We start from the raw sequence: 26017 nt of genomic DNA, 5'->3' as shown, positions 1-26017 counted from the left end.
AGGCTCTCACTGTCCACCCTATCTAATCCTCTGATCATCTTGTATGCCTCAATTAAGTCACCTCTTAACCTTCTTCTCTCTAATGAAAACAGCCTCAAGTCCCTCAGCCTTTCCTCATAAGATCTTCCCTCCATACCAGGCAACATTCTGGTAAACCTCCTCTGCTCCCTTTCCAATGCTTCCACATCCTTCCGATAATGCGGCGACCAGAATTGCACGCAATACTCCAAATGCGGCCGCACCAGAGTGTTGTACAGCTGCAACATGACCTCATGGCTCCGAAACTCAATCCCTCTGCCAATAAAAGCTAACACACCGTACGCATTCTTAACAACCCTCTCAACCTGGGTGGCAACTATCAGGGATCTATGTACATGGACACCGAAATCTCTCTGCTCATCCACACTGCCAAGAATCTTACCATTATCCCAGTACTCAGTCTTCCTGTTATTCCTTCCAAAATGAATCACCTCACACTTTTCTGCATTAAACTCCATTTGCCACCTCACAGCCCAGCTCTGCAGCTTATCTATGTCCCTCTGTAACTTGTAACATCCTTCTGCACTGTCCACAACTCCACCGACTTTAGTCTCATCTGCAAATTTACTCACCCATCCTTCTACGCCCTCCTCCAGGTCATTTATAAAAATGACAAACAGCAGTGGCCCCAAAACACATCCTTGTGGTACACCACTAGTAACTGGACTCCAGTCAGAACATTTCCCATCAACCACCACCCTTTGTCTTCTTCCAGCTAGCCAATTTCTGATCCAAACTGCTAAATCACCCTGAATCCCATGCTTCCATATTTTCTGCAGTAGCCTACCAGGGGGAACCTTATCAAACGCTTTACTGAAATCCATATACACCACATCAACTGCTTTACCCTCATCCACCTGTTTGGTCACCTTCTCAAAGACCTCGATAAGGTTTGTGAGGCACGACCTACCCTTCACAAAACCGTGTTGACTATCTCTAATCAAATTATTCCTTTCCAGATGATTATACATCCTATCTCTGATAAACCTTTCCAAGATTTTTCCCACAACAGAAGTAAGGCTCACTGGTCTATAGTTACCGGGGTTATCTCTACTCCCCTTCTTGAACAAGGGCACAATATTTGCTAATCTCCAGTCTTCTGGCACTATTCCTGTAGACAAAGATGACTTAAAGAGCAAGGCCAAAGGCTCGCAATCCCCTCCCTAGCTTCCCAGAGAATCCTAGGATAAATCCCATCCGGCCCAGGTGACTTATCTATTTTCACACTTTCCAGAATTTCTAACACCTCCTCCTTATGAACCTCAAGCTCTTCTAGTCTAGTAGCCTGTATCTCAGTATTCTCCTCAACAACATTGTCTTTTTCCTGTGTGAATACTGACGAAAAATATTCATTTAGCACCTCTCCTATCTCCTCGGACTCCAAGCACAACTTCCCACTACTGTCCTTGACTGGCCTTACTCTTACCCAAGTCATTCTTTTATTCCTGACATATCTATAGAAAGCTTTAGGGTTATCCTTGATCCTACCTGCCAAAGACTTCTCATGTCCCCTCCTGGATCTTCGTAGCTCTCTCTTTAGGTCCTTCCTAGCTAACTTGTAACTCTCGAGCGCCCTAACTGAACCTTCATGTCTCATCTTTACATAAGTCTCCTTCTTCCTCTTGACAAGTGTTTTGGCTGCTTTAGTAAACCACGGTTCCCTCGCTCAACCACTTCCTCCCTGCCTGACAGGTACATACTTATCAAGGACACGCAGTAGCTGTTCCTTGAACAAGATCCACATTTCCATTGTGCCCATCCCCTGCAGTTTTCCTCTCCATCCGTTGTATCCTAAGTCTTGCCTCATCGCATCATAATTGCCTTTCCCCCAGATATAACTCCAGCCCTGCGGTATATACCTATCCCTTTCCATCACTAAAGTAAACGTAATTGACTTGTGGTCACTATCACCAAAGTGCTCACCTACCTCCAAATCTAACACCTGTCCTGGTTCATTACCCAGCACCAAATCCAATATGGCCTCGCCTCTCGTTGGCCTATCTACATACTGTGTCAGGAAACCCTCCTGCACACATTGGACAAAAACGGACCCATCTAATGTACTCTAACTATAGCGTTTCCAGTCAGTATTTGAAAAGTTAAAGTCCCCCATAACAACTACCCTGTTGCTTTCGCTCCGATCCAGAATCATCTTTGCAATCCTCTCCTCTACATCTCTGGAACTTTTCGGAGGCCTATAGAAAACCCCTAACAGGGTGACCTCCCCTTTCCTGTTTCTAACCTCAGCCCATACTACCTCAGTAGACGAGTCCTCATCAAACGTCCTTTCTGCCACCGTAATACTGTCCTTGACTAACAATGCCACCCCTCCCCCTCTTTTACCACCTTCCCTGAGCTTACTGAAATATCTAAATCCCGGCACCTGCAACAACCATTCCCGTCCCTGCTCTATCCATGTCTCCGAAATGGCCACAACATCGAAGTCCCAGGTACCAACCCATGCCGCAAGTTCACCCACCTTATTCCGGACGCTCCTGGCATTGAGGAAGACACACTTTAAACCACCTTCCTGCCTGCCGGTACACTCCTGCAACTTTGAAACCCTACTCATGACCTCACTACTCTCAACCTCCTGTATACTGGAGCTACAACTCAGGTTCCCAAGCCCCTGCTGAACTAATTTAAACCCTCCCGAAGAGCATTAGCAAATTTCCCCTCCAGAATATTGGTACCCCTCTGGTCCAGGTGTAGACCATCCCGTTTGTAGAGGTCCCACCGACCCCAGAATGAGCCCCAATTATCCAGAAATCTGAAACCCTCCCTCCTGCACCATCCCTGTAGCCACGTGTTCAACTGCTCTCTCTCCCTATTCCTCGTCTCGCTAGCACGTGGCACGGGTAAAAACCCAGAGATAACAACTCTGTTTGTCCGAGATCTAAGTTTCCACCCTAGCTCCCTGAATTCCTGCCTTACATCCCCATCCCTTTTCCTACCTATGTCGTTGGTATCTATGTGGACCACGACTTGGGGCTGCTCCCCCTACATAGAACATAGAACATAGAACAATACAGCGCAGTACAGGCCCTTCGGCCCACGATGTTGCACCGAAACAAAAGCCATCTAACCTACACTATGCCATTATCATCCATATGTTTATCCAATAAACTTTTACATGCCCTCAATGTTGGCGAGTTCACTACTGTAGCAGGTAGGGCATTCCACGGCCTCACTACTCTTTGCGTAAAGAACCTACCTCTGACTTCTGTCCTATATCTATTACCCCTCAGTTTAAAGTTATGTCCCCTCGTGCCAGCCATCTCCATCCGCGGGAGAAGGCTCTCACTGTCCACCCTATCCAACCCCCTGATCATTTTGTATGCCTCTATTAAGTCTCCTCTTAACCTTCTTCTCTCCAACGAAAACAACCTCAAGTCCATCAGCCTTTCCTCATAAGATTTTCCCTCCATACCAGGCAACATCCTGGTAAATCTCCTCTGCACCCGCTCCAAAGCCTCCACGTCCTTCCTATAATGCGGTGACCAGAACTGTACGCAATACTCCAAATGCGGCCGTACCAGAGTTCTGTACAGCTGCAACATGACCTCCCGACTCCGGAACTCAATCCCTCTACCAATAAAGGCCAACACTCCATAGGCCTTCTTCACAACCCTATCAACCTGGGTGGCAACTTTCAGGGATCTATGTACATGGACACCTAGATCCCTCTGCTCATCCACACTTTCAAGAACTTTACCATTAGCCAAATATTCCACATTCCTGTTATTCCTTCCAAAGTGAATCACCTCACACTTCTCTACATTAAACTCCATTTGCCACCTCTCAGCCCAGCTCTGCAGCTTATCTATATCCCTCTGTAACCTGCTACATCCTTCCACACTATCGACAACACCACCGACTTTAGTATCGTCTGCAAATTTACTCACCCACCTTTCTGCGCCTTCCTCTAGGTCATTGATAAAAATGACAAACAGCAACGGCCCCAGAACAGATCCTTGCTGTACTCCACTTGTGACTGTACTCCATTCTGAACATTTCCCATCAACCACCACCCTCTGTCTTCTTTCAGCTAGCCAATTTCTGATCCACATCTCTAAATCACCCTCGATCCCCAGCCTCCGTATTTTTTGCAATAGCCTACCGTGGGGAACCCCATCTCCCTTAAGGATCCCGAAAACAGGCAGGCGAGGAAGTGGGTGACAGGCCGGCAGTACAAGAGGAGCAGACAGAGAGAGCGTGAGTCCCTGGTGTACATCTCACTCTCTGGCTGCTGTTGTGTTCTGAAGACCGGCTGTGGCACTGGTTATTCTGGAGGGTACAGTCGGGTACCAAGCCACCGTTCACTGTGGGTGACTCGGCTGTTCAGGGGTACCTGGGGCGGGGGGGGGGGGGGGGGGGGGGGGCGGGGGGGGGGGCATTAGGGGAGCAGAGGAATGGAGAAAGGAAGATCAGCAAAGAAATAGTGTTGTAGGATTCCACAGTTAGAAAGACAGGCAGACAGCCTGACACATCACTCCATGCTGGTGTGCTGTCTCCCTGTGCTGGAGTCAAGAATGTTACTGAGCAACTGCCAAGTGGGAAACGGGGAGCGCGGGGGGGGGGGGGAGGTGCAGGATTCCTGACCTCTGACCTGTTCTCACTTGTCAGGCTCGGTGTAGGGTCAAAGATCAGGCTTAGCGGGTGGAGGTGTTGAGTTTGGTGTTGAGTTTGGGTAGGGTGCTCTTTCCAAGAGCCGGTGCAGACTCAAAGGGCCGAATGGCCTCCTTCTGCACTGTAAATTCAATGATAATCTATGATTAATCTAGGACAAAGGTTCGGCACAACATCGTGGGCCGAAGGGCCTGTTCTGTGCTGTATTTTCTATGTTCTATGTTCTATGTTCTATGTTAGCAACTTGCATTTATATAGTCAAATATATTGTTAATGGGGCCTAATCTGCTATTTGAAGCCCACACTAAGTGGGGCGCAGTGGCAGATTTGCCCCATCAAGGAAGTCTGCTGGAAACAGGAGCCTGTCCAGTGCAGCATCGGTCAGGTCAGTTCTTGTGGACCGAGGAGTGAAGAATAGCTTTCATAGTGCCAGAGTTGGGCGATGCTGTAATGTGCGTGTGCCCATAGTGCCAGAGTTGGGCGATGCTGTAATGTGCCCACACAATGGTGCACAACCAGTTGGGTGAAACAGTGGGGTTTCACAGTAAAGCACAGAAGGAAGGCATTCTGACCTTCGTACTGAGCTCACTGTTTAAAACAGCTATCCAATTACAAAACCCACCCTGTTTTCCCCCTACAGGCGTGTCAGTATTTTGAGGCAAAGTTTCAAAACAGATAGAAAACGGGATTGTTTACCTTTATAAAAAGGACAAAAATGCTGATGCATTTCCCATCCTCAATTGACCACACCTGCACGATACCCATTGATCTTGCTGACTGCAAAAAAACACAGCACACTGGATTGGACACAGACTACCGTAACAGCAGAGTCCTGCTGCAGTGGAAAATCTGACTGTAATAAATTGATGCACGATCAATTGCACAAAGACTAAAGTTGGGTACAACTGGTGATTTATTACAGTCAGATGCGTGGCCTCCTGCTGCAGCTGGCGAAATGGCAGGGCACTGGAGGTCATGCGTATTTATACAGTTCTCCCTGGGCGGAGCCAGCCGGCAGGAGCTACCGGCGAACGTGTAGTGCAGGTCCTACCTTACATCTCCTATTACAGTGGTTCACCACAAGTGCTCCCTGCTTCTTCGAGACCCTCATTCTATTTTCTCCTCAGGTCTGAACTTCTGCCTAACCTAGATGCAAACTCTTCCATGGAACAGTGTAGAGTGAGCTTTACTCTGTATCTAACCCGTGCTGTACCTGTCCTGGGAGTGTTTGATGGGGATAGTGTAGAGGGAGCTTTACTCTGTATCTAACCCCGTGCTGTACCTGTCCTGGGAGTGTTTGATGGGGACAGTGTAGAGGGAGCTTTACTCTGTATCTAACCCGTGCTGTACCTGTCCTGGGAGTGTTTGATGGGGACAGTGTAGAGGGAGCTTTACTCTGTATCTAACCCGTGCTGTACCTGTCCTGGGAGTGTTTGATGGGGACAGTGTAGAGGGAGCTTTACTCTGTATCTAACCCGTGCTGTACCTGTCCTGGGAGTGTTTGATGGGGACAGTGTAGAGGGAGCTTTACTCTGTATCTAACCCGTGCTGTACCTGTCCTGGGAGTGTTTGATGGGGACAGTGTAGAGGGAGCTTTACTCTGTATCTAACCCCGTGCTGTACCTGTCCTGGGAATGTTTGATGGGGACAGTGTAGAGGGAGCTTTACTCTGTATCTAACCCCGTGCTGTACCTGTCCTGGGAATGTTTGATGGGGACAGTGTAGAAGGAGCTTTACTCTGTATCTAACCCGTGCTGTACCTGTCCTGGGAGTGTTTGATGGGGACAGTGTAGAGGGAGCTTTACTCTGTATCTAACCCGTGCTGTACCTGTCCTGGGAGTGTTTGATGGGGACAGTGTAGAGGGAGCTTTACTCTGTATCTAACCCGTGCTGTACCTGTCCTGGGAGTGTTTGATGGGGACAGTGTAGAGGGAGCTTTACTCTGTATCTAACCCGTGCTGTACCTGTCCTGGGAGTGTTTGATGGGGACAGTGTAGAGGGAGCTTTACTCTGTATCTAACCCGTGCTGTACCTGTCCTGGGAGTGTTTGATGGGGACAGTGTAGAGGGAGCTTTACTCTGTATCTAACCCCGTGCTGTACCTGTCCTGGGAATGTTTGATGGGGACAGTGTAGAGGGAGCTTTACTCTGTATCTAACCCCGTGCTGTACCTGTCCTGGGAATGTTTGATGGGGACAGTGTAGAAGGAGCTTTACTCTGTATCTAACCCCGTGCTGTACCTGTCCTGGGAGTGTTTGATGGGGACAGTATAGAGGGAGCTTTACTCTGTATCTAACCCCGTGCTGTACCTGTCCTGGGAGTGTTTGATGGGGACAGTGTAGAGGGAGCTTTACTCTGTATCTAACCCCGTGCTGTACCTGTCCTGGGAGTGTTTGATGGGGACAGTGTAGAGGGAGCTTTACTCTGTCTCTAACCCTGTGCTGTACCTGTCCTGGGAGTGTTTGATGGGGACAGTGTAGAGGGAGCTTTACTCTGTATCTAACCCCGTGCTGTACCTGTCCTGGGAATGTTTGATGGGGACAGTGTAGAAGGAGCTTTACTCTGTATCTAACCCCGTGCTGTACCTGTCCTGGGAGTGTTTGATGGGGACAGTATAGAGGGAGCGTTACTCTGTATCTAACCCCGTGCTGTACCTGTCCTGGGAGTGTTTGATGGGGACAGTGTAGAGGGAGCTTTACTCTGTATCTAACCCCGTGCTGTACCTGTCCTGGGAATGTTTGATGGGGACAGTGTAGAGGGAGCTTTACTCTGTATCTAACCCCGTGCTGTACCTGTCCTGGGAATGTTTGATGGGGACAGTGTAGAAGGAGCTTTACTCTGTATCTAACCCCGTGCTGTACCTGTCCTGGGAGTGTTTGATGGGGACAGTATAGAGGGAGCTTTACTCTGTATCTAACCCCGTGCTGTACCTGTCCTGGGAGTGTTTGATGGGGACAGTGTAGAGGGAGCTTTACTCTGTATCTAACCCCGTGCTGTACCTGTCCTGGGAGTGTTTGATGGGGACAGTGTAGAGGGAGCTTTACTCTGTCTCTAACCCTGTGCTGTACCTGTCCTGGGAGTGTTTGATGGGGACAGTGTAGAGGGAGCTTTACTCTGTATCTAACCCCGTGCTGTACCTGTCCTGGGAGTGTTTGATGAGGACAGTGTAGAGGGAGCTTTACTCTGTATCTAACCCCATGCTGTACCTGTCCTGGGACTGTTTGATGGGGACAGTGTAGAGGGAGCTTTACTCTGTATGTAACCCTGTGCTGTGCCTGTCCTGGGACTGTTTGATTGGGACAGTGTAGAGGGAGCTTTACTCTGTATCTAACCCTGTGCTGTACCTGCCCTGGGAGTGTTTGATGGGGAGAGTGTAGAGGGAGCTTTACTCTGTATCTAGCCCCATGCTGTTTTGTACGTCTTGAGGAATGTCATTTTAACCCACCCCATACTGGCTGCAAAGTTAACTCGGCTTCTAGAAATTTACAGCAATAATAATAATAATAATCATCGCTTATTGTCACGAGTAGGCTTCAATGAAGTTACTGTGAAAAGCCTCTCGTCGCCACATTCCGGCGCCTGTTCGGGGAGGCTGGTATAGGAATTGAACCCGCGCTGCTGGTCTTGTTCTGCATTACAAGCCAGCTGTTTAGCCCACTGTGCTAAACCAGCCCTTTACGTTTGATTATGCTTGATAAACCAATCCCATTTACGCTTGATTTCCACAGGCTGCCAAGTTTGACATGGCTGAGGGTAAGGGTGATTTGGGTAAGCCCCTCATTAACAGATGTGAATCAGTGCACAGTGCGAATGCACAGTGTGAGTACACAGTGTGAGTACACAGTGTGGGTACACAGTGCCAGTGTCGGTGCAGTGTCGGTGCACAGTGTGAATGCACAGTGTGAGTACATAGTGCCAGTGTCTGTGCACAGTGTGAGCGCACAGTGTGGGTACACAATGCCAGTGTCGGTGCACAGTGTCGGTGCACAGTGCCAGTGTCGGTGCACAGTGTGAGTGCACAGTGTGGGTACACAGTGCCAGTGTCGGTGCACAGTGTGAATGCACAGTGTGAGTACATAGTGCCAGTGTCTGTGCACAGTGTGAGCGCACAGTGTGGGTACACAGTGCCAGTGTCGGTGCACAGTGTGAATGCACAGTGCCAGTGTCGGTGCACAGTGTGAGTGCATAGTGTGAGTGCACAGTGCCAGTGTCGGTGCACAGTGTCTGTGCACAGTGTGAGTACACAGTACCAGTGTCGGTGCACAGTGTCTGTGCACAGTGTGAGTGCACAGTGCCAGTGTCGGTGCACAGTGTCTGTGCACAGTGTGAGTACACAGTACCAGTGTCGGTGCACAGTGTCTGCGCACAGTGTGGGTACACAGTGCCAGTGTCGGTGCACAGTGTGAGTGCACAGTGTAAGTGCACAGTGCCAGTGTCGGTGCACAGTGTTTGTGCACAGTGTAAGTGCACAGTGCCAGTGTCGGTGCACAGTGTCTGTGCACAGTGTGAGTGCACAGTGCACAGTGTTTGTGCACAGTGTTTGTGCACAGTGTGAGTGCACAGTGCCAGTGTCGGTGCACAGTGTCTGTGCACAGTGTGAGTGCACAGTACCAGTGTCGGTGCACAGTGTTTGTGCACAGTCTAAATGCACAGTGCCAATGTCGGTGCACAGTGTCTGTGCAAAGTGTAAGTGCACAGTGCCAGTGTCGGTGCACAGTGTCTGTGCACAGTACCAGTGTCGGTGAACAGTGTCTGTGCACAGTGTGAGTGCACAGTGCCAGTGTCAGTGCACAGTGTTTGTACACAGTGCCAGTGTCGGTGCACAGTGTCTGTGCACAGTCTGAATGCACAGTGGCAGTGTCGGTGTACAGTGTCAGTGTACAGTGTGAGTGCACACTGTGAGTGCACAGTGCCAATGTCGGTGCACAGTGTTTATGCACAGTCTAAATGCACAGTGCCAGTGTCGGTGCACAGTGTGAGTGCACAGTGTGAGTGCACAGTGCCAGTGTCTGTGTACAGTGTTGGTGCACAGTGTTTGTGCACAGTCTAAATGCACAGTGCCAGTGTCGGTGCACAGTGTTTGTGCACAGTGTGAGTGCACAGTGCCAGTGTCTGTGCACAGTGTGAGTGCACAGTGCCAGTGTCAGTGCACAGTGTGAGTGCACAGTCTAAATGTACAGTGCCAGTGTCGGTGCACAGTGTGAGTGCATAGTGTGAGTGCACAGTGCCAGTGTCGGTGCACAGTGTCTGTGCACAGTGTGAGTACACAGTACCAGTGTCGGTGCACAGTGTCTGTGCACAGTGTGAGTGCACAGTGCCAGTGTCGGTGCACAGTGTCTGTGCACAGTGTGAGTACACAGTACCAGTGTCGGTGCACAGTGTCTGTGCACAGTCTGAATGCACAGTGGCAGTGTCGGTGTACAGTGTCAGTGTACAGTGTGAGTGCACACTGTGAGTGCACAGTGCCAATGTCGGTGCACAGTGTTTATGCACAGTCTAAATGCACAGTGCCAGTGTCGGTGCACAGTGTGAGTGCACAGTGTGAGTGCACAGTGCCAGTGTCTGTGTACAGTGCTGGTGCACAGTGTTTGTGCACAGTCTAAATGCACAGTGCCAGTGTCGGTGCACAGTGTTTGTGCACAGTGTGAGTGCACAGTGCCAGTGTCTGTGCACAGTGTGAGTGCACAGTGCCAGTGTCAGTGCACAGTGTGAGTGCACAGTCTAAATGTACAGTGCCAGTGTCGGTGCACAGTGTGAGTGCATAGTGTGAGTGCACAGTGCCAGTGTCGGTGCACAGTGTCTGTGCACAGTGTGAGTACACAGTACCAGTGTCGGTGCACAGTGTCTGTGCACAGTGTGAGTGCACAGTGCCAGTGTCGGTGCACAGTGTCTGTGCACAGTGTGAGTACACAGTACCAGTGTCGGTGCACAGTGTCTGTGCACAGTGTGAGTGCACAGTGCCAGTGTCGGAGCACAGTGTCGGTGCACAGTGTGAGTACACAGTACCAGTGTCGGTGCACAGTGTCTGTGCACAGTGTGAGTGCACAGTGCCAGTGTCGGTGCACAGTGTTTGTGCACAGTGTGAGTGCTCAGTGCCAGTGTCGGTGCACAGTGTCGGTGCACAGTGTGAGTGCACAGTGTGAATGTCGGTGCACAGTGTCTGTGCACACTGTGAGTACACAGTGCCAGTGTCGGTGCACAGTGTGAGTGCACAGTGTGAGTGCACAGTGCCAATGTCGGTGCACAGTGTCTGTGCACAGTGTAAGTGCACAGTGCCAGTGTCGGTGCACAGTGTCTGTGCACAGTACCAGTGTCGGTGCACAGTGTCTGTGCACAGTGTGAGTGCACAGTGCCGGTGTCAGTGCACAGTGTTTGTACACAGTGCCAGTGTCGGTGCACAGTGTCTGTGCACAGTCTGAATGCACAGTGGCAGTGTCGGTGCACAGTGTCTGTGCACAGTGTGAGTACACAGTACCACTGTTGGTGCACAGTGTGAGTGCACAGGGTAAGTGCACAGTGCCAGTGTCGGTGCACAGTGTTTGTGCACAGTGTGAGTGCTCAGTGCCAGTGTCGGTGCACAGTGTCGGTGCACAGTGTGAGTGCACAGTGTGAGTGCACAGTGCCAGTTTCGGTGCACAGTATCAGTGCACAGTGTTTGTACACAGTGCCAGTGTCGGTGCACAGTGTCTGTGCACAGTCTGAATGCACAGTGGCAGTGTCGGTGTACAGTGTCGGTGTACAGTGTGAGTGCACACTGTGAGTGCACAGTGCCAATGTCGGTGCACAGTGTTTATGCACAGTCTAAATGCACAGTGCCAGTGTCGGTGCACAGTGTGAGTGCACAGTGTGAGTGCACAGTGCCAGTGTCTGTGTACAGTGTTGGTGCACAGTGTTTGTGCACAGTGTGAGTGCACAGTGCCAGTGTCGGTGCACAGTGTTTGTGCACAGTGTGACTGCACAGTGCCAGTGTCTGTGCACAGTGTGAGTGCACAGTGCCAGTGTCGGTGCACAGTGTTTGTGCACAGTGTGAGTACACAGTACCACTGTCGGTGCACAGTGTGAGTGCACAGGGTAAGTGCACAGTGCCAGTGTCGGTGCACAGTGTTTGTGCACAGTGTGAGTGCTCAGTGCCAGTGCCGGTGCACAGTGTCGGTGCACAGTGTGAGTGCACAGTGTGAGTGCACAGTGCCAGTGTCGGTGCACAGTGTCTGTGCACAGTACCAGTGTCGGTGCACAGCGTCTGTGCACAGTGTCGGTGCACAGTGCCACTCTCGGTGCACAGTGTCTGTGCACAGTGCCAGTGTCAGTGCACAGTGTTTGTGCACAGTATTTGTGCACAGTGTGAGTGCACAGTGCCAGTGTCTGTGTACAGTGTCGGTGCACAGTGTTTATGCACAGTCTAAATGCACAGTGCACAGTGTTTGTGCACAGTGTGAGTACACAGTGCCAGTGTCGGTGCACAGTGTTTGTGCACAGTGTGAGTGCATATTGCTTGTGTCGGTGCACAGTGTTTGTGCACACTGTGAGTGCACAGTGCCAGTGCCGGTGCACAGTGTTTGTGCACAGTGTGAGTACACAGTGCCTGTGTCGGTGCACAGTGTTTGTGCACAGTTTGAGTGCACAGTGCCAGTGTCAGTGCACAGTTTTTGTGCACAGTGTGTGTGCACACTGTGAGTGCACAGTGCCAGTGTCTGTGCACAGTGTCTGTGCACAGTGTGAGTACACAGTGCCAGTGTCGGTGCACAGTGTCTGTGCACAGTGTGAGTGCACAGTACCAGTGTCGATGCACAGTGTTTGTGCACAGTCTAAATGCACAGTGCCAGTGTCGGTGCACAGTGTTTGTGCACAGTGTGAGTACACAGTACCAGTGCCGGTGCACAGTGTCTGTGCACAGTGCAAGTGCACAGTGCCAGTGTCGGTGCACAGTGTCTGTGCACAGTGTGAGTGCACAGTGCCAGTGTCGGTGCACAGTGTGAGTGCACAGTGCCAGTGTCGGTGCACAGTGTGAGTGCACAGTGTGAGTGCACAGTACCAGTCTCGGTGCACAGTGTCTGTGCAGAGTGTGAGTGCACAGTGCCAGTGTCGGTGCACAGTGTGAGTGCACAGTGTGAGTTCACAGTACCAGTCTCGGTGCACAGCGTCTGTGCACAGTGTGAGTGCACAGTGCCAGTGTCGGTGCACAGTGTCGGTGCACAGTGTGAGTGCACAGTGTGAGTACACAGTGCCAGTGTTGGTGCACAGTGTCTGTGCACAGTGTGAGTGCACAGTGCCAGTGTCAGTGCACAGTGTTTGTGCACAGTGTGAGTGCACAGTGCCAGTATCGGTGCACAGTGTCAGTGCACAGTGTCAGTGTCAGTGCACAATGTTTGTGCACAGTGTGAGTACTCAGTGCCAGTGTCAGTGCACAGTGTTTGTGCACAGTATTTGTGCACAGTGTGAGTGCACAGTGCCAGTGTCTGTGTACAGTGTCGGTGCACAGTGTTTATGCACAGTCTAAATGCACAGTGCACAGTGTTTGTGCACAGTGTGAGTACACAGTGCCAGTGTCGGTGCACAGTGTTTGTGCACAGTGTGAGTGCATATTGCTTGTGTCGGTGCACAGTGTTTGTGCACATTGTGAGTGCACAGTGCCAGTACCGGTGCACAGTGTTTGTGCACAGTGTGAGTACACAGTGCCTGTGTCGGTGCACAGTGTTTGTGCACAGTTTGAGTGCACAGTGCCAGTGTCAGTGCACAGTGTCTGTGCACAGTGTGAGTGCACAGTGCCAGTGTCGGTGCACAGTGTTTGTGCACAGTGTGAGTACACAGTACCACTGTCGGTGCACAGTGTGAGTGCACAGGGTAAGTGCACAGTGCCAGTGTCGGTGCACAGTGTTTGTGCACAGTGTGAGTACACATTGCCAGTGTCGGTGCACAGTGTTTGTGCACAGTGTGAGTACACAGTGCCAGTGTCGGTGCACAGTGTGATTGCACAGTGTGAGTACACAGTGCCAGTGTCAGTGCACAGTGTTTGGGCACAGTGTGAGTGCACAGTGCCAGTGTCGGTGCACAGTGTGAGTGCACAGTGTGAGTGCACAGTGCCAGTGTCGGTGCACAGCGCCTGTGCACAGTGTGAGTGCACAGTGTGAGTGCACAGTGCCAGTGTCGGTGCACAGTGTCTGTGCACAGTGTGAGTACACAGTGCCAGTGTCAGTGCACAGTGTTTGTTCACAGTGTGAGTGCACAGTGCCAGTGTCGGTGCACAGTGTTTGTGCACAGTGTGAGTGCACAGTGTCAGTGTCAGTGCACAGTGTCTGTGCACAGTGTGAGTGCACAGTGCCAGTGTCAGTGCACAGTGTTTGTGCACAGTGTGAGTGCACAGTGCCAGTATTGGTGCACAGTGTCTGTGCACAGTGTGAGTACTCAGTGCCAGTATCGGTGCACAGTGTCTGTGCACAGTGTGAGTGCACAGTGTCAGTGTCAGTGCACAGTGTTTGTGCACAGTGTGAGTACTCAGTGCCAGTGTCAGTGTACAGTGTCGGTGCACAGTGTTTATAGAATCATAGAATCATAGAAGTTTACAGCATGGAAACAGGCCCTTCGGCCCAACCAGTCCATGCCGCCCAATTTTTTACCATTAAGCTAGTCCCAGTTGCCCGCACTTGGCCCATAACCCTCTATACCCATCTTACCCATGTAACCATCTAAATGCTTTTTGAAAGACACAATTGTACCCGCTTCTACTACTACCTCTGGCAGCCCATTCCAGACACTCACTACCCTCTGAGTGAAGAAATTGCCCCTCTGGGCCCTTCTGAATCTCTCCCCTCTCACCTTAAACCTATGCCCTCTAGTTTTAGACTCCCCTACCTTTGGGAAAAGATGTTGACTATCTACCTTATCTATGCCCCTCATTATTTTATAGACCTCTATAAAATCACCCCTAAGCCTCCTACGCTCCAGGGAAAAAAGTCCCAGTCTATCCAGCCTCTCCTTATAACTCAAACCATCAAGTCCCGGCAACATCCTAGTAAATCTTTTCTGCACTCTTTCTAGTTTAATAATATCCTTTCTATAATAGGGTGACCAGAACTGCACACAGTATTCCAAGTGTGGCCGTACCAATGTCTTGTACAACTTCAACAAGACGTCCCAACTCCTATATTCAATGTTCTGACCAATGAAACCAAGCATGCCGAATGCCTTCTTCACCACCCTGTCCACCTGCGACTCCACCTTCAAGGAGCTATGAACCTGTACTCCTAGATCTCTTTGTTCTATAACTCTGCCCAACGCCATACCATTAACTGAGTAGGTCCTGGCCTGATTCGATCTGCCAAAATGCATCACCTCACATTTATCTAAATTAAACTCCATCTGCCATTCGTCGGCCCACTGGCCTAATTGATCAAGATCCCGTTGCAATCCTAGATAACCTTCTTCACTATCCACTATGCCACCAATCTTGGTGTCATCTGCAAACTTACTAACCATGCCTCCTAAATTCTCATCCAAATCATTAATATAAATCACAAATAACAGTGGACCCAGCACCGATCCCTGAGGCACACCACTGGTCACAGGCCTCCAGTTTGAAAAACAACCCTCTACAACCACCCTCTGCCTTCTGTCGTCCAGCCAATTTTGAATCCAATTGGCAACCTCACCCTGGATCCCGTGAGCTTTAACCTTCTGCAACAACCTACCATGCGGTACCTTGTCAAAGGCTTTGCTAAAGTCCATGTAGACAACGTCTACTGCACTACCCTCATCTACCTTCTTGGTCACTCCCTCAAAAAACTCAATCAAATTTGTGAGACATGATTTTCCACGCACAAAGCCATGCTGACTGCCCCGAATCAGTCCTTGCCTCTCTAAATGCTTGTAGATCCTGTCTCTCAGAATACCTTCTAGCAACTTACCTACTACAGACGTTAGGCTCACCGGTCTGTAGTTCCCAGGCTTTTCCCTGCTGCCCTTCTTAAACAAGGGCACAACATTCGCCACTCTCCAATCTTCAGGCACCTCACCTGTGGCTGCCGATGATTCAAATATCTCGGTTAGGGGACCCGCAATTTCCTCCCGAGCCTCCCACAACATCCTGGGATACATTTCATCAGGTCCCGGGGATTTATCTACCTTGATGCGCTTTAAGACTTCCAGCACCTCCTCCTCTGTAATATGCACACTTCTCAAGACATCACTATTTATTTCCCTTAGTTTCCTAACATCCATGCCTTTCTCCACCGTGAATACCGATGAGAAATATTCATTCAGGATCTCACCCAACTCTTGTGGCTCTGCACATAAATGCCCTTGTTGATCCTTAAGAGGCCCTACTCTGTCCCTAGTTACTCTTTTCCCCTTTATGTATCTGTAGAATCTCTTTGGATTCTCCCTTGCATTATTTGCCAAAGCAATTTCATGTCCCCTTTTTGCCCTCCTGATTTCCCTCTTAACTATATTTCGACAATCTCTATACTCTTCAAGGGATCTACTTGATCCCAGTTGCTTATGTACGTCATATGCCTCCTTCTTCTTTTTGACCAGAGTCTCAATATCTCGAGTCATCCAGGGTTCCCTACTTCTACCAGCCTTGCCCTTCACTCTAAAGGGAATGTGCTTACCCTGCACCCTGGTTAACACATTTTTAAAAGCCTCCCATTTACCAGCCGTCCCTTTGCCTGCCAACAGTCTCCCCCAATCTACCTCTGCAAGTTCCTGTCTGATACCATCAAAATTGGCCTTGCCCCAATTAAGAATTTTAACTCTTGGGCCAGACCTATCATTCTCCATAGCTATCTTAAAACTAATGGAATTATGGTCACTTGTCCCAAAGTGATCCCTCACTAGCACTTCTATCACTTGCCCTTCCTTATTTCCCAAGACGAGGTCAAGTTTTGCCCCCTCTCTAGTCGGTCCATCCACATACTGAATGAGAAATTCCTCCTGAATACACTCAACAAATTTCCCTCCATCCAAGCCCCTAATGCTATGACTGTCCCAGTCAATGTTGGGAAAGTTAAAGTCCCCTACAACTACCACCCTATTATTCTTGCAGCTATCTGTAATCTCCTTACATATTTGCTCCTCAATTTCCCGCTGACTATTTGGGGGCCTGTAGTACAGTCCTACCAAGGTGATCTCTCCCTTCTTATTTTTCAGTTCCACCCATATAGACTCAGTGGGCGAACCCTCGGATATATCCCCTCTAAGTACTGCCGTGATGTTCTCCCTAATCAAAAACGCCACTCCCCCTCCTCTCTTACCTCCTGTTCTATCCTTTCTATAGCATCTGTAGCCCGGAACATTGAGCTGCCAGTCCTGCCCCTCCCTTAGCCATGTTTCAGTCATAGCTATAATATCCCAGTCCCATGTGCCCGTCCATGCCCTGAGTTCATCCGCTTTGCCCGTCAGGCCCCTTGCATTGAAATAAATGCAGTTTAATGTAGACCTTCCTTGCTCTCTGCCCTGCTTTCTCTGGTCATGCTTTACACACTCTCCCTTCCTGCCTTTTGTTTCTGTCCCCACTGACTTGCTACATCGGTTCCCATCCCCCTGGCACATTAGTTTAAACCCTCCCCAACTGCACTAGCAAACACCCCCCCGAGAACATTGGTTCCGGTCCCACCCAGATGCAGACCGTCCGATTTGTACAGGTCCCACCTCCCCCAGAATCGGTCCCAATGTCCCAGGAATTTGAAACCCTCCCTCTTGCACCATCTCTCAAGCCACGTATTCATCCTAGCTATCCTGTCATTCCTACTCTGACTATCACGTGGCACTGGTAGCAATCCTGAGATTACTATGCACAGTCTAAATGCACAGTCCCAGTGTCAGTGCACAGTGTTTGTTCACAGTGTGAGTGCACAGTGCCAGTGTCGGTGCACAGTGTTTCTGCACAGTGTGAGTGCACAGTGTCAGTGTCAGTGCACAGTGTCTGTGCACAGTGTGAGTGCACAGTGCCAGTGTCAGTGCACAGTGTTTGTGCACAGTGTGAGTGCACAGTGCCAGTATTGGTGCACAGTGTCAGTGCACAGTGTGAGTACTCAGTGCCAGTATCGGTGCACAGTGTCTGTGCACAGTGTGAGTGCACAGTGTCAGTGTCAGTGCACAGTGTTTGTGCACAGTGTGAGTACTCAGTGCCAGTGTCAGTGTACAGTGTCGGTGCACAGTGTTTATGCACAGTCTAAATGCACAGTCCCAGTGTCAGTGCACAGTGTTTGTGCACAGTGTGAGTGCACAGTGCCAGTGTCGGTGCACAGTGTTTGTGCACAGTGTCAGTGCACAGTGCCAGTGTCGGTGCACAGTGTTTGTGCACAGTGTGAGTACACAGTGCCAGTGTCGGTGCACAGTGTTTGGGCACAGTGTGAGTGCACAGTGCCAGTGTCGGTGCACAGTGTTTGTGCACAGTGTGAGTACACAGTGCCAGTGTCGGTGCACAGTTTGAGTGCACAGTGTGAGTACACAGTGCCAGTGTCGGTGCACAGCGTCTGTGCACAGTGTGAGTGCACAGTGTGAGTACACAGTGCCAGTGTCGGTGCACAGTGTTTGTGCACAGTGTGAGTACACAGTGCCAGTGTCGGTGCACAGCGTCTGTGCACAGTGTGAGTGCACAGTGCCAGTGTCGGTGCACAGCGTCTGTGCACAGTGTGAGTGCACAGTGCCAGTGTCGGTGCACAGCGTCTGTGCACAGTGTGAGTGCACAGTGTGAGTACACAGTGGCAGTGTCGGTGCACAGTGTTTGTGCACAGTGTGAGTACACAGTGCCAGTGTCGGTGCACAGCGTCTGTGCACAGTGTGAGTGCACAGTGTGAGTACACAGTGCCAGTGTCGGTGCACAGCGTCTGTGCACAGTGTGAGTGCACAGTGTGAGTACACAGTGGCAGTGTCGGTGCACAGTGTTTGTGCACAGTGTGAGTGCACAGTGTGAGTACACAGTGGCAGTGTCGGTGCACAGTGTCTGTGCACAGTGTTTGTGCACAGTGTGAGTACACAGTGGCAGTGCCGGTGCACAGCGGGTGTGACCATGAAAGTCCCACGCCGGCGGGAACTCGGCCCGTCGGGGATGGAGCATCGTGGGGCGGCGGGCCTGAGGCCGTGGATACGTGGATTATGGCGCTTTTCAGGGGGCGGTGCATCGGGAACGTGGTGCCGACCCCGATTTTGGCGTCGTTGGGGATTCTCCAGCCCCTCGCTGAACACAATTTCAGTGTTGGTGTGTGGAGAATCCAACCCCTCGACTCTGCGGCGCAGGTTGACAGAGATCACTGAGTTGTGGGGTACCGTTGGGAGAGTGGTGGAGGTACATGAGAGAGAGCTCTTGTGCCTTTGTGTCTTTAAGATCCTACTGCATGGTCTCTATCCTGAGAGGTTCGGAGGCTGGGAGCTGGGCAAGGTGTGTCCATGAACCCGGCCCCTGCTCATGGGTGCCAGGGGAGTTCCCAATTGAGTTTGAAAAGCTGCCATGCTTTGGTAATCTTGTTTTGAAGGTTGGGGTGCATCAGATTTGATGGAGGACAATGTATCAAATCTTCGAGGCCAGGGGCCAGTTAGATCCACCAATCACTCGTCCTCTATTGCCTTATTCTCGCTGCTTGTTGTGAGGGGTTGGAGGTAGCCGAATGGGTCAAGTCATTGTCCCAGCTGGGCCTAGGCTGTGAACCACCTCGGCATCGGGGAGACGGCGTAGAGGAGGTGATGGTGCCTCCTGCCTCAATCATTGGAATCAGTGAAAGATCCTGAAGAGTGCTTGTTGATCCTGTCTTTCCCGTGCAACTGTGAAAATGCCTTTATCCTATAACTGACCCTCCAATTCCTGTGTGAGTGTGAGATGCGAGCACAAAGGCGAGTGTGAGATGTGGGCATGACAGCGAGTGTGAGATGTGAGCACGAGGGTGAGATATGAGCACAAGGGTGAGCACGAGGGTGAGATGTAAGCACGGGGGTGAGATGTGAGCACGGCGGCGAGTGTGAGTGTGAGCACTAGGGCGAGTGTGAGATGTGAGCACGAGGGTGAGATATGAGCACAAGGGTGAGATGTAAGCACGAGGGTGAGATGTGAGCACTGCGGCGAGTGTGAGTGTGAGCACGAGGGCGACTGTGAGATGTGAGCACAAGGGCGAGCGTCAGATGCGAGGTCAAGTGTGAGGTATGAGCACGAGGGCATGTGTGAGATGTGAGGGCGAGTGTGAGAAGTGAGCACGAGAGCGAGTGTGAGATGTGAGCACGAGGGCGCGTGTGAGATGTGAGCACAAGGGCGAGCGTCAGATGCGAGGGCAAGTGTAAGATGTGAGCACGAGGACGAGTGTGAGATGCGAGCATGAGGGTGAGTGTGAGATGTGAGCACAAGGGCGAGGGTCAGATGCGAGCACAAGGGCGAGTATGAGATGTGACCACAGGGGCAAGCGTGAGATACGAGGGAAAGTGCGAGATGCGAGAACAAAGACGAGTGTGAGACATGAGCACGAAGGCGAGTGTGAGATGTGAGCATGAGGGTGAGTGTGAGATGTGAGCATGAGGGTGAGTGTGAGATGTGAGCATGAGGGTGAGTGTGATATGTGAGCACGAAGGCGAGTGTGAGATGTAAGCATGAGGGTGAGTGTGAGATGTGAGCATGAGGGCGAGTGTGAGATGTGAGCACAAGGGCAAGTGTGAGATGTGAGCACGAGGGCGAGTGTGTGATGTGAGTACGAGGGCAAGCGTGAGTTGCGAGTGAGAGTGTGAGATGTCAGCACGTGGGCAAGTGTGAGATGCGAGCAGAGGGCGAGTGTGAGATGCGAGCACGATGGCGAGTGTAAGATGTGAGCAGAGGGCAAGTGTGAGATGCGAGAGCGAGTGTGAGATGCGAGCATGATGGCGAGCGTCAGATGCGAGGTCAAGTGTGAGATGTGAGCATGAGGGCATGTGTGATATGTGAGGGCGAGTGTCAGAAGTGAGCACGAGAGCGAGTGTGAGATGTGAGCACGGGGGCGAGTGTGAGATGTGAGCACAAGGGCGAGCGTCAGATGCGAGGGCGAGTGTGATATGCGAGCACGAGGACGAGCGTGAGATGCGAGCACGAGGGCGAGTGTGAGATGTGAGCACAAGGGCGAGCTTCAGATGCGATGGTGAGTGTGAGATGCAAGCACGAAGACGAGTGAGAAATGCGAGCATGAGGGCGAGTGTGAGACGTGAGCACTAGGGCGAGTGTGAGATCCGAGCACGAAGACGAGTGTGATATGTGAGCACGAGGGTGAGTGTGAGATGTGAGCATGAGGGCGAGCGTCAGATGTGAGCACAAGGGCGTGTGTGAGATGTGAGTACCAGGGCAAATGTGAGATATGAGCACGCGGGTGAATGTGATATGTGAGCACGAGGGTGAGTGTGAGATGTGAGCATGAGGGCAAGTGTGAGATGTGAGCACAAGGGCATGTGTGAGATGTGAGTACGAGGGCAAGCGTGAGTTGCGAGGGAGAGTGTGAGATGTGAGCACGTGGGCGAGTGTGAGATGCGAACGCGAGGGCGAGTGTGAGATGTGAGCATGAGGGTGAGCTTGAGATGCGAGTGCGAGTGTGAGACGCGAGAACGAGGGCGAGTGTGAGAAGTGAGCATGAGGGCAAGCATGAAATGCGAGTGCGAGTGTGAAATGCGAGCACGAAGGCGAGTGTAAGATGTGAGCAGAGGGCGAGTGTGAGATGCGAGAGCGAGTGTGAGATGCGAGCACAAGGGCGAGTGCAAAATGTGAGCATGAGGCCGAGTGTGAGATGTGAGCAGAGGGCGAGTGTGAGATGCGAGAGCAAGTGTGAGCTGCAAGCACGAGTGTGAGTGTGAGATGTGAGCACGAGGGCGAGTGTGAGATGTGAGCACGAGGGTGAGTGTGAGATGTGAGCACAGGGGTGAGTGTGAGACATGAGCACGAGGGTGAGATGTGGGCACAATGGCGAGTATGAGATGTGAGCATGAGGGTGAGATGTGAGCACGAGGGTCAGAACAAGGGTGAGATGTGAGCACGAGGTTGAGTGTAAAATGTGAGCACGAGGCCGAGTGTGAGATGTGAGCAGAGGGCGAGTGTGAAATGCGAGGGCGAGTGTGAGATGCGAGCACGATGGCGAGTGTGAGATGTGAACACGAGGGCGAGTGTGAGATGTGAGCATGAGGGTGAGTGTGAGATGTGAGCACACGGGTGAGTGTGAGATGTGAGCACGAGGGTTAGATGTGGGCACGACGGCGAGTATGAGATGTGCGCACGAGGGTGAGATGTGAGCACGAGAGTGAGTGTGAGATGTGGGCACGACGGCGAGTGTGAGATGTGAGCACGAGGGTGAGATGTGAGCACGAGGGTGAGCACAAGTGTGAGATGTGAGCACGAGGGTGAGATGTGAGCACGGCGGCGAGTGTGAGATATGAGCACGAGGATGAGATGTGAGCACAAGGGTTAGCACAAGGGTGAGATGTGAGCACGAGTGTGAGATGTGAGCACGAGGGCGACTGTGAGATGTGAGCACGAAGGCGAGTGTGAGATGTGGGCATGACGGTGAGTGTGAGATGTGAGCACGAGGATGAGATGTGAGCACAAGGGTTAGCACAAGGGTGAGATGTGAGCACGAGTGTGAGATGTGGGCACAAGGGTGACTGTGAGATGTGAGCACGAAGGCGAGTGTGAGATGAGAGCACGAGGGCGAGTGTGATCTGTGCAGTTTTTCTTCTCTTTGTTTTTCTGTCTGATAATCCTGTGGTTCTGGGAGAGGTGTGTGTTTTTAATCACCCCCATTGCGTTCACAAAGACTAATGGAGCTGGAGCAGGGTGAAGGGGAGATGATTGGGGTTCGTTGGGTTAGTTCAGGCGTCATTGAGATTGAGGGGAACTCAGTCAGAGCTAATCTGTCAGGTTTCTTTTTGATTCTTCAAAATGTTGTTTGAATTCCAGCATCCGTGCATTTACACTTCATTGGTCTGGGCAGAGTTTCTGTATCTGGGGGTGGTCTGGATTCCTTCTGCCTCTTCCTTGAGGGTGAATCTTCTGGGGTCTCTCTTTATAATCCGCTTGTGAGCTTTTAGAAGGAGAGGATTTCGTAATGGCGCACGTTGAGATGGGATTGGTTAGTTTGTGGTGGTTGTTGAGGAGGTGGGTTGCTCTCGGTATTCTTTCTGCGATGGCAGTCACTCACATTTCCTTCCCCGATCTTGGTTTTTTTCCTCTGTGTCCCAGGTGAACAGGGAGCTGTTTCCAATCCTTCTCCAGTCTGGTGGGGTTTAGGGGAGGTAACCCTGGATGTACCTGGGAGGGAGACCCCCCCCCCTCCCCAGGGCACCTTAACCCCGAGTCACAACACAAGTCACTTAATCAAACATTCTCAGAAAAATACCAAAGTCTTTGGCCCTTGGCTGCCCAATAATTACAGTCACCAGGTTTGTACATGTAAACACAATTTCTGTTTATTTACAACAAGAACTGTGGTGAAATATGCGGTAAATACAACTGGCTAACGATTAACTAATACAGAGATGGATTGATTGATTGATTTATTGTCACATGTACCGAAGTGCAGTGAAAAGTATTTTTCTGCGGCCGAGGGAACGTACACAGTACGTACATAGTAGACAAAACAATAATCAACAGAGAACATTGAGAAATGGTACATCGACAAACAGCGATTGGTTACAGTGCGGAACAAGGGGCCAAACAAAGCAAATACATGAGCAAGAGCAGCATAGGGCGTCGTGAATAGTGTTCTTACAGGGAACAGATCAGTCCGAGGGGGAGTCGTTGAGGAGTCTTGTAGCTGTGGGGAAGAAGCTGTTCCTATGTCTGGATGTGCGGGTCTTCAGACTTCTGTACCTCCTGCCTGATGGAAGGGTCTGGAGGAGGGAAAAGCCTGGGAGGGAGTTAGATAGAGAGTTATAGAGTGATAGAGAGAGAGTGAAAGACAGATATACATATATATATAGAGAGAGAGAGACATAGACAGAGAGAGAGAGCTAGAAAGAGAAAGAAAGGGAGCAGGTAGTTCTCAACTCAGGCAGGATCCAACCACCTTCTGTCACAGAGCAGAATATGTCCAATTGGCCAATTCCGTGGCCAGCAGCTAACCAAATGAACCGAGTCTCGCCCCATCTCTCGGGTGCCACAAAGTCTGAGTCTTGTTGTCCAAAGCGAGCAACACCATATGCGATGTTGCAACTTCTGGAATTCCTCATTCTCTCTGCTGCTTGACTTAAACATACATGTCCATTAAACATACATGTCCATTAAACATACATGTCCATTAAAAATACATGTCCATTAAACATACATGGATCAAAACTGATAACGGCAAAATAAAGGGGAAATAAGGGAATGACCGGGAAGGACCCTGACGGTATAAGTAGGACTGGTGCTCTTTGTCCTGGATGGGGTGAGAGAGGTGCAGACTCGGTTGATGTGCAGGTTTTGGGGTGTTCTGGAGGTCCTGGGAATGTTGATTCCTGTGTTTTGGGATCAGCTGGGCTAGACCAGGTCTGATATCTCGTTGCCCCTTCTCGAGGGTGCTTGTTCGGAGAATCCTGGGAGTTGGGTTTTGCTTCTTCGGTGCGCAGGGGCCTCTGGAGGAGCCGGGTCCTTTGCTGTCCCCCGGGACACCTTCTTGTTTGAATGAACGGCCTGTTCTCCTCTTCATTGCTGGGTGCTTGGCGGGCGCCTGTGTTGGGTCCTGATCACTCATTATCCTGTGGGTTAGTTCTTGCCCAAGGCTTCGATTCCCGGCTTGGGTCACTGTCTGTGTGGAGTCTGCACGTTCTCCCCGTGTCTGCGTGGGTTTCCTCCGGGGGCTCCGGTTCCCCCCCACAGTTCCCGAAAGACGTGCTTGTTAGGCAAATTGGACATTCTGAATTCTCCCTCTGTGACCCGAACAGGCGCCGGAATGTGACGATTAGGGGATTTTCGCAATAACTTCATTGCAGTGTTAGTGTAAGCCTAATTGTGACAATAATAAAGATTATTATTATTAGTTCTTCCATCATTCTTTTCCTTTCTTGGGAGGCCCTGAAAGTTTGATCACAATCCGAGCCTGTTGCTGGTCCCCTCTGCACTATTGTAGGCTTGGGTCACTGTCTGTGCGGGGTTGAGGTTAGGTCTGTCTGTGCGGGGTTGAGGTTAGGTCTGTCTGTGCGGGGTTGAGGTTAGGTCTGTCTGTGCGGGGTTGAGGTTAGGTCTGCCTGTGCGGGGTTGAGGTTAGGTCTGTCTGTGCGGGGTTGAGGTTAGGTCTGCCTGTGCGGGGTTGAGGTTAGGTCTGCCTGTGCGGGGTTGAGGTTAGGTCTGTCTCTGCGGGGTTGAGGTTAGGTCTGCCTGTGCGGGGTTGAGGTTAGGTCTGCCTGTGCGGGGTTGAGGTTAGGTCTGCCTGTGCGGGGTTGAGGTTAGGTCTGTCTGTGCGGGGTTGAGGTTAGGTCTGCCTGTGCGGGGTTGAGGTTAGGTCTGCCTGTGCGGGGTTGAGGTTAGGTCTGTCTGTGCGGGGTTGAGGTTAGGTCTGTCTGTGCGGGGTTGAGGTTAGGTCTGTCTGTGCGGGGTTGAGGTGAGGTCTGTCTGTGCGGGGTTGAGGTTAGGTCTGCCTGTGCGGGGTTGAGGTTAGGTCTGCCTGTGCGGGGTTGAGGTTAGGTCTGTCTGTGCGGGGTTGAGGTTAGGTCTGTCTGTGCGGGGTTGAGGTTAGGTCTGTCTGTGCGGGGTTGAGGTTAGGTCTGCCTGTGCGGGGTTGAGGTTAGGTCTGTCTGTGCGGGGTTGAGGTTAGGTCTGTCTGTGCGGGGTTGAGGTTAGGTCTGTCTGTGCGGGGTTGAGGTTAGGTCTGTCTGTGCGGGGTTGAGGTTAGGTCTGCCTGTGCGGGGTTGAGGTTAGGTCTGTCTGTGCGGGGTTGAGGTTAGGTCTGTCTGTGCGGGGTTGAGGTTAGGTCTGTCTGTGCGGGGTTGAGGTTAGGTCTGTCTGTGCGGGGTTGAGGTTAGGTCTGCCTGTGCGGGGTTGAGGTTAGGTCTGTCTGTGCGGGGTTGAGGTTAGGTCTGCCTGTGCGGGGTTGAGGTTAGGTCTGTCTGTGCGGGGTTGAGGTTAGGTCTGTCTGTGCGGGGTTGAGGTTAGGTTGCGTTGTGTATATATTTAATTCCTCCATAGAACTGGGGTTTTTATGTATTTTCTTTGCTTTTGTAAGGGTGGGTATGAAGAATCTGCATGGGTTTGATGGGGACAGTGTAGAGTAAACATGAGTTTGTTAGCATGGTGGGCTAAACAGCTGGCTTGGCAATGCAGAACAAGGCCAGCAGCGCGGGTTCAATTCCTATACCAGCCTCCCCGAACAGGCACCGGAATGTGGCGACTCGGGGCTTTTCACAGTAACTTCATTGAAGCCTACTTGTGACAATAAGCAATTATA

The 26017-nt window shown here is 51.2% G+C and overlaps 1 protein-coding gene across 1 annotated transcript in view; it reads right to left on the bottom strand.

Moving 5' to 3' along the window:
• The window catches only part of cfap43 (cilia and flagella associated protein 43), a 313462-nt gene that overhangs the window by 183412 nt on the left and 104033 nt on the right, over nucleotides 1-26017 (bottom strand). Inside the window, exon 10 of the mRNA XM_072479757.1 lies at nucleotides 5365-5445. Within this exon, the coding sequence (XP_072335858.1) occupies nucleotides 5365-5445 (81 nt within the window). The remainder of the gene's footprint in view (nucleotides 1-5364; nucleotides 5446-26017) is intronic.

Source organism: Scyliorhinus torazame, chromosome 16 (genome assembly GCF_047496885.1).
Source record: "Scyliorhinus torazame isolate Kashiwa2021f chromosome 16, sScyTor2.1, whole genome shotgun sequence".
Classification (NCBI taxonomy): Eukaryota; Metazoa; Chordata; class Chondrichthyes; order Carcharhiniformes; family Scyliorhinidae; genus Scyliorhinus; species Scyliorhinus torazame.
Note: the sequence above shows the minus strand (reverse complement) of the source record. Positions and strands in the feature narration are given on the sequence as shown.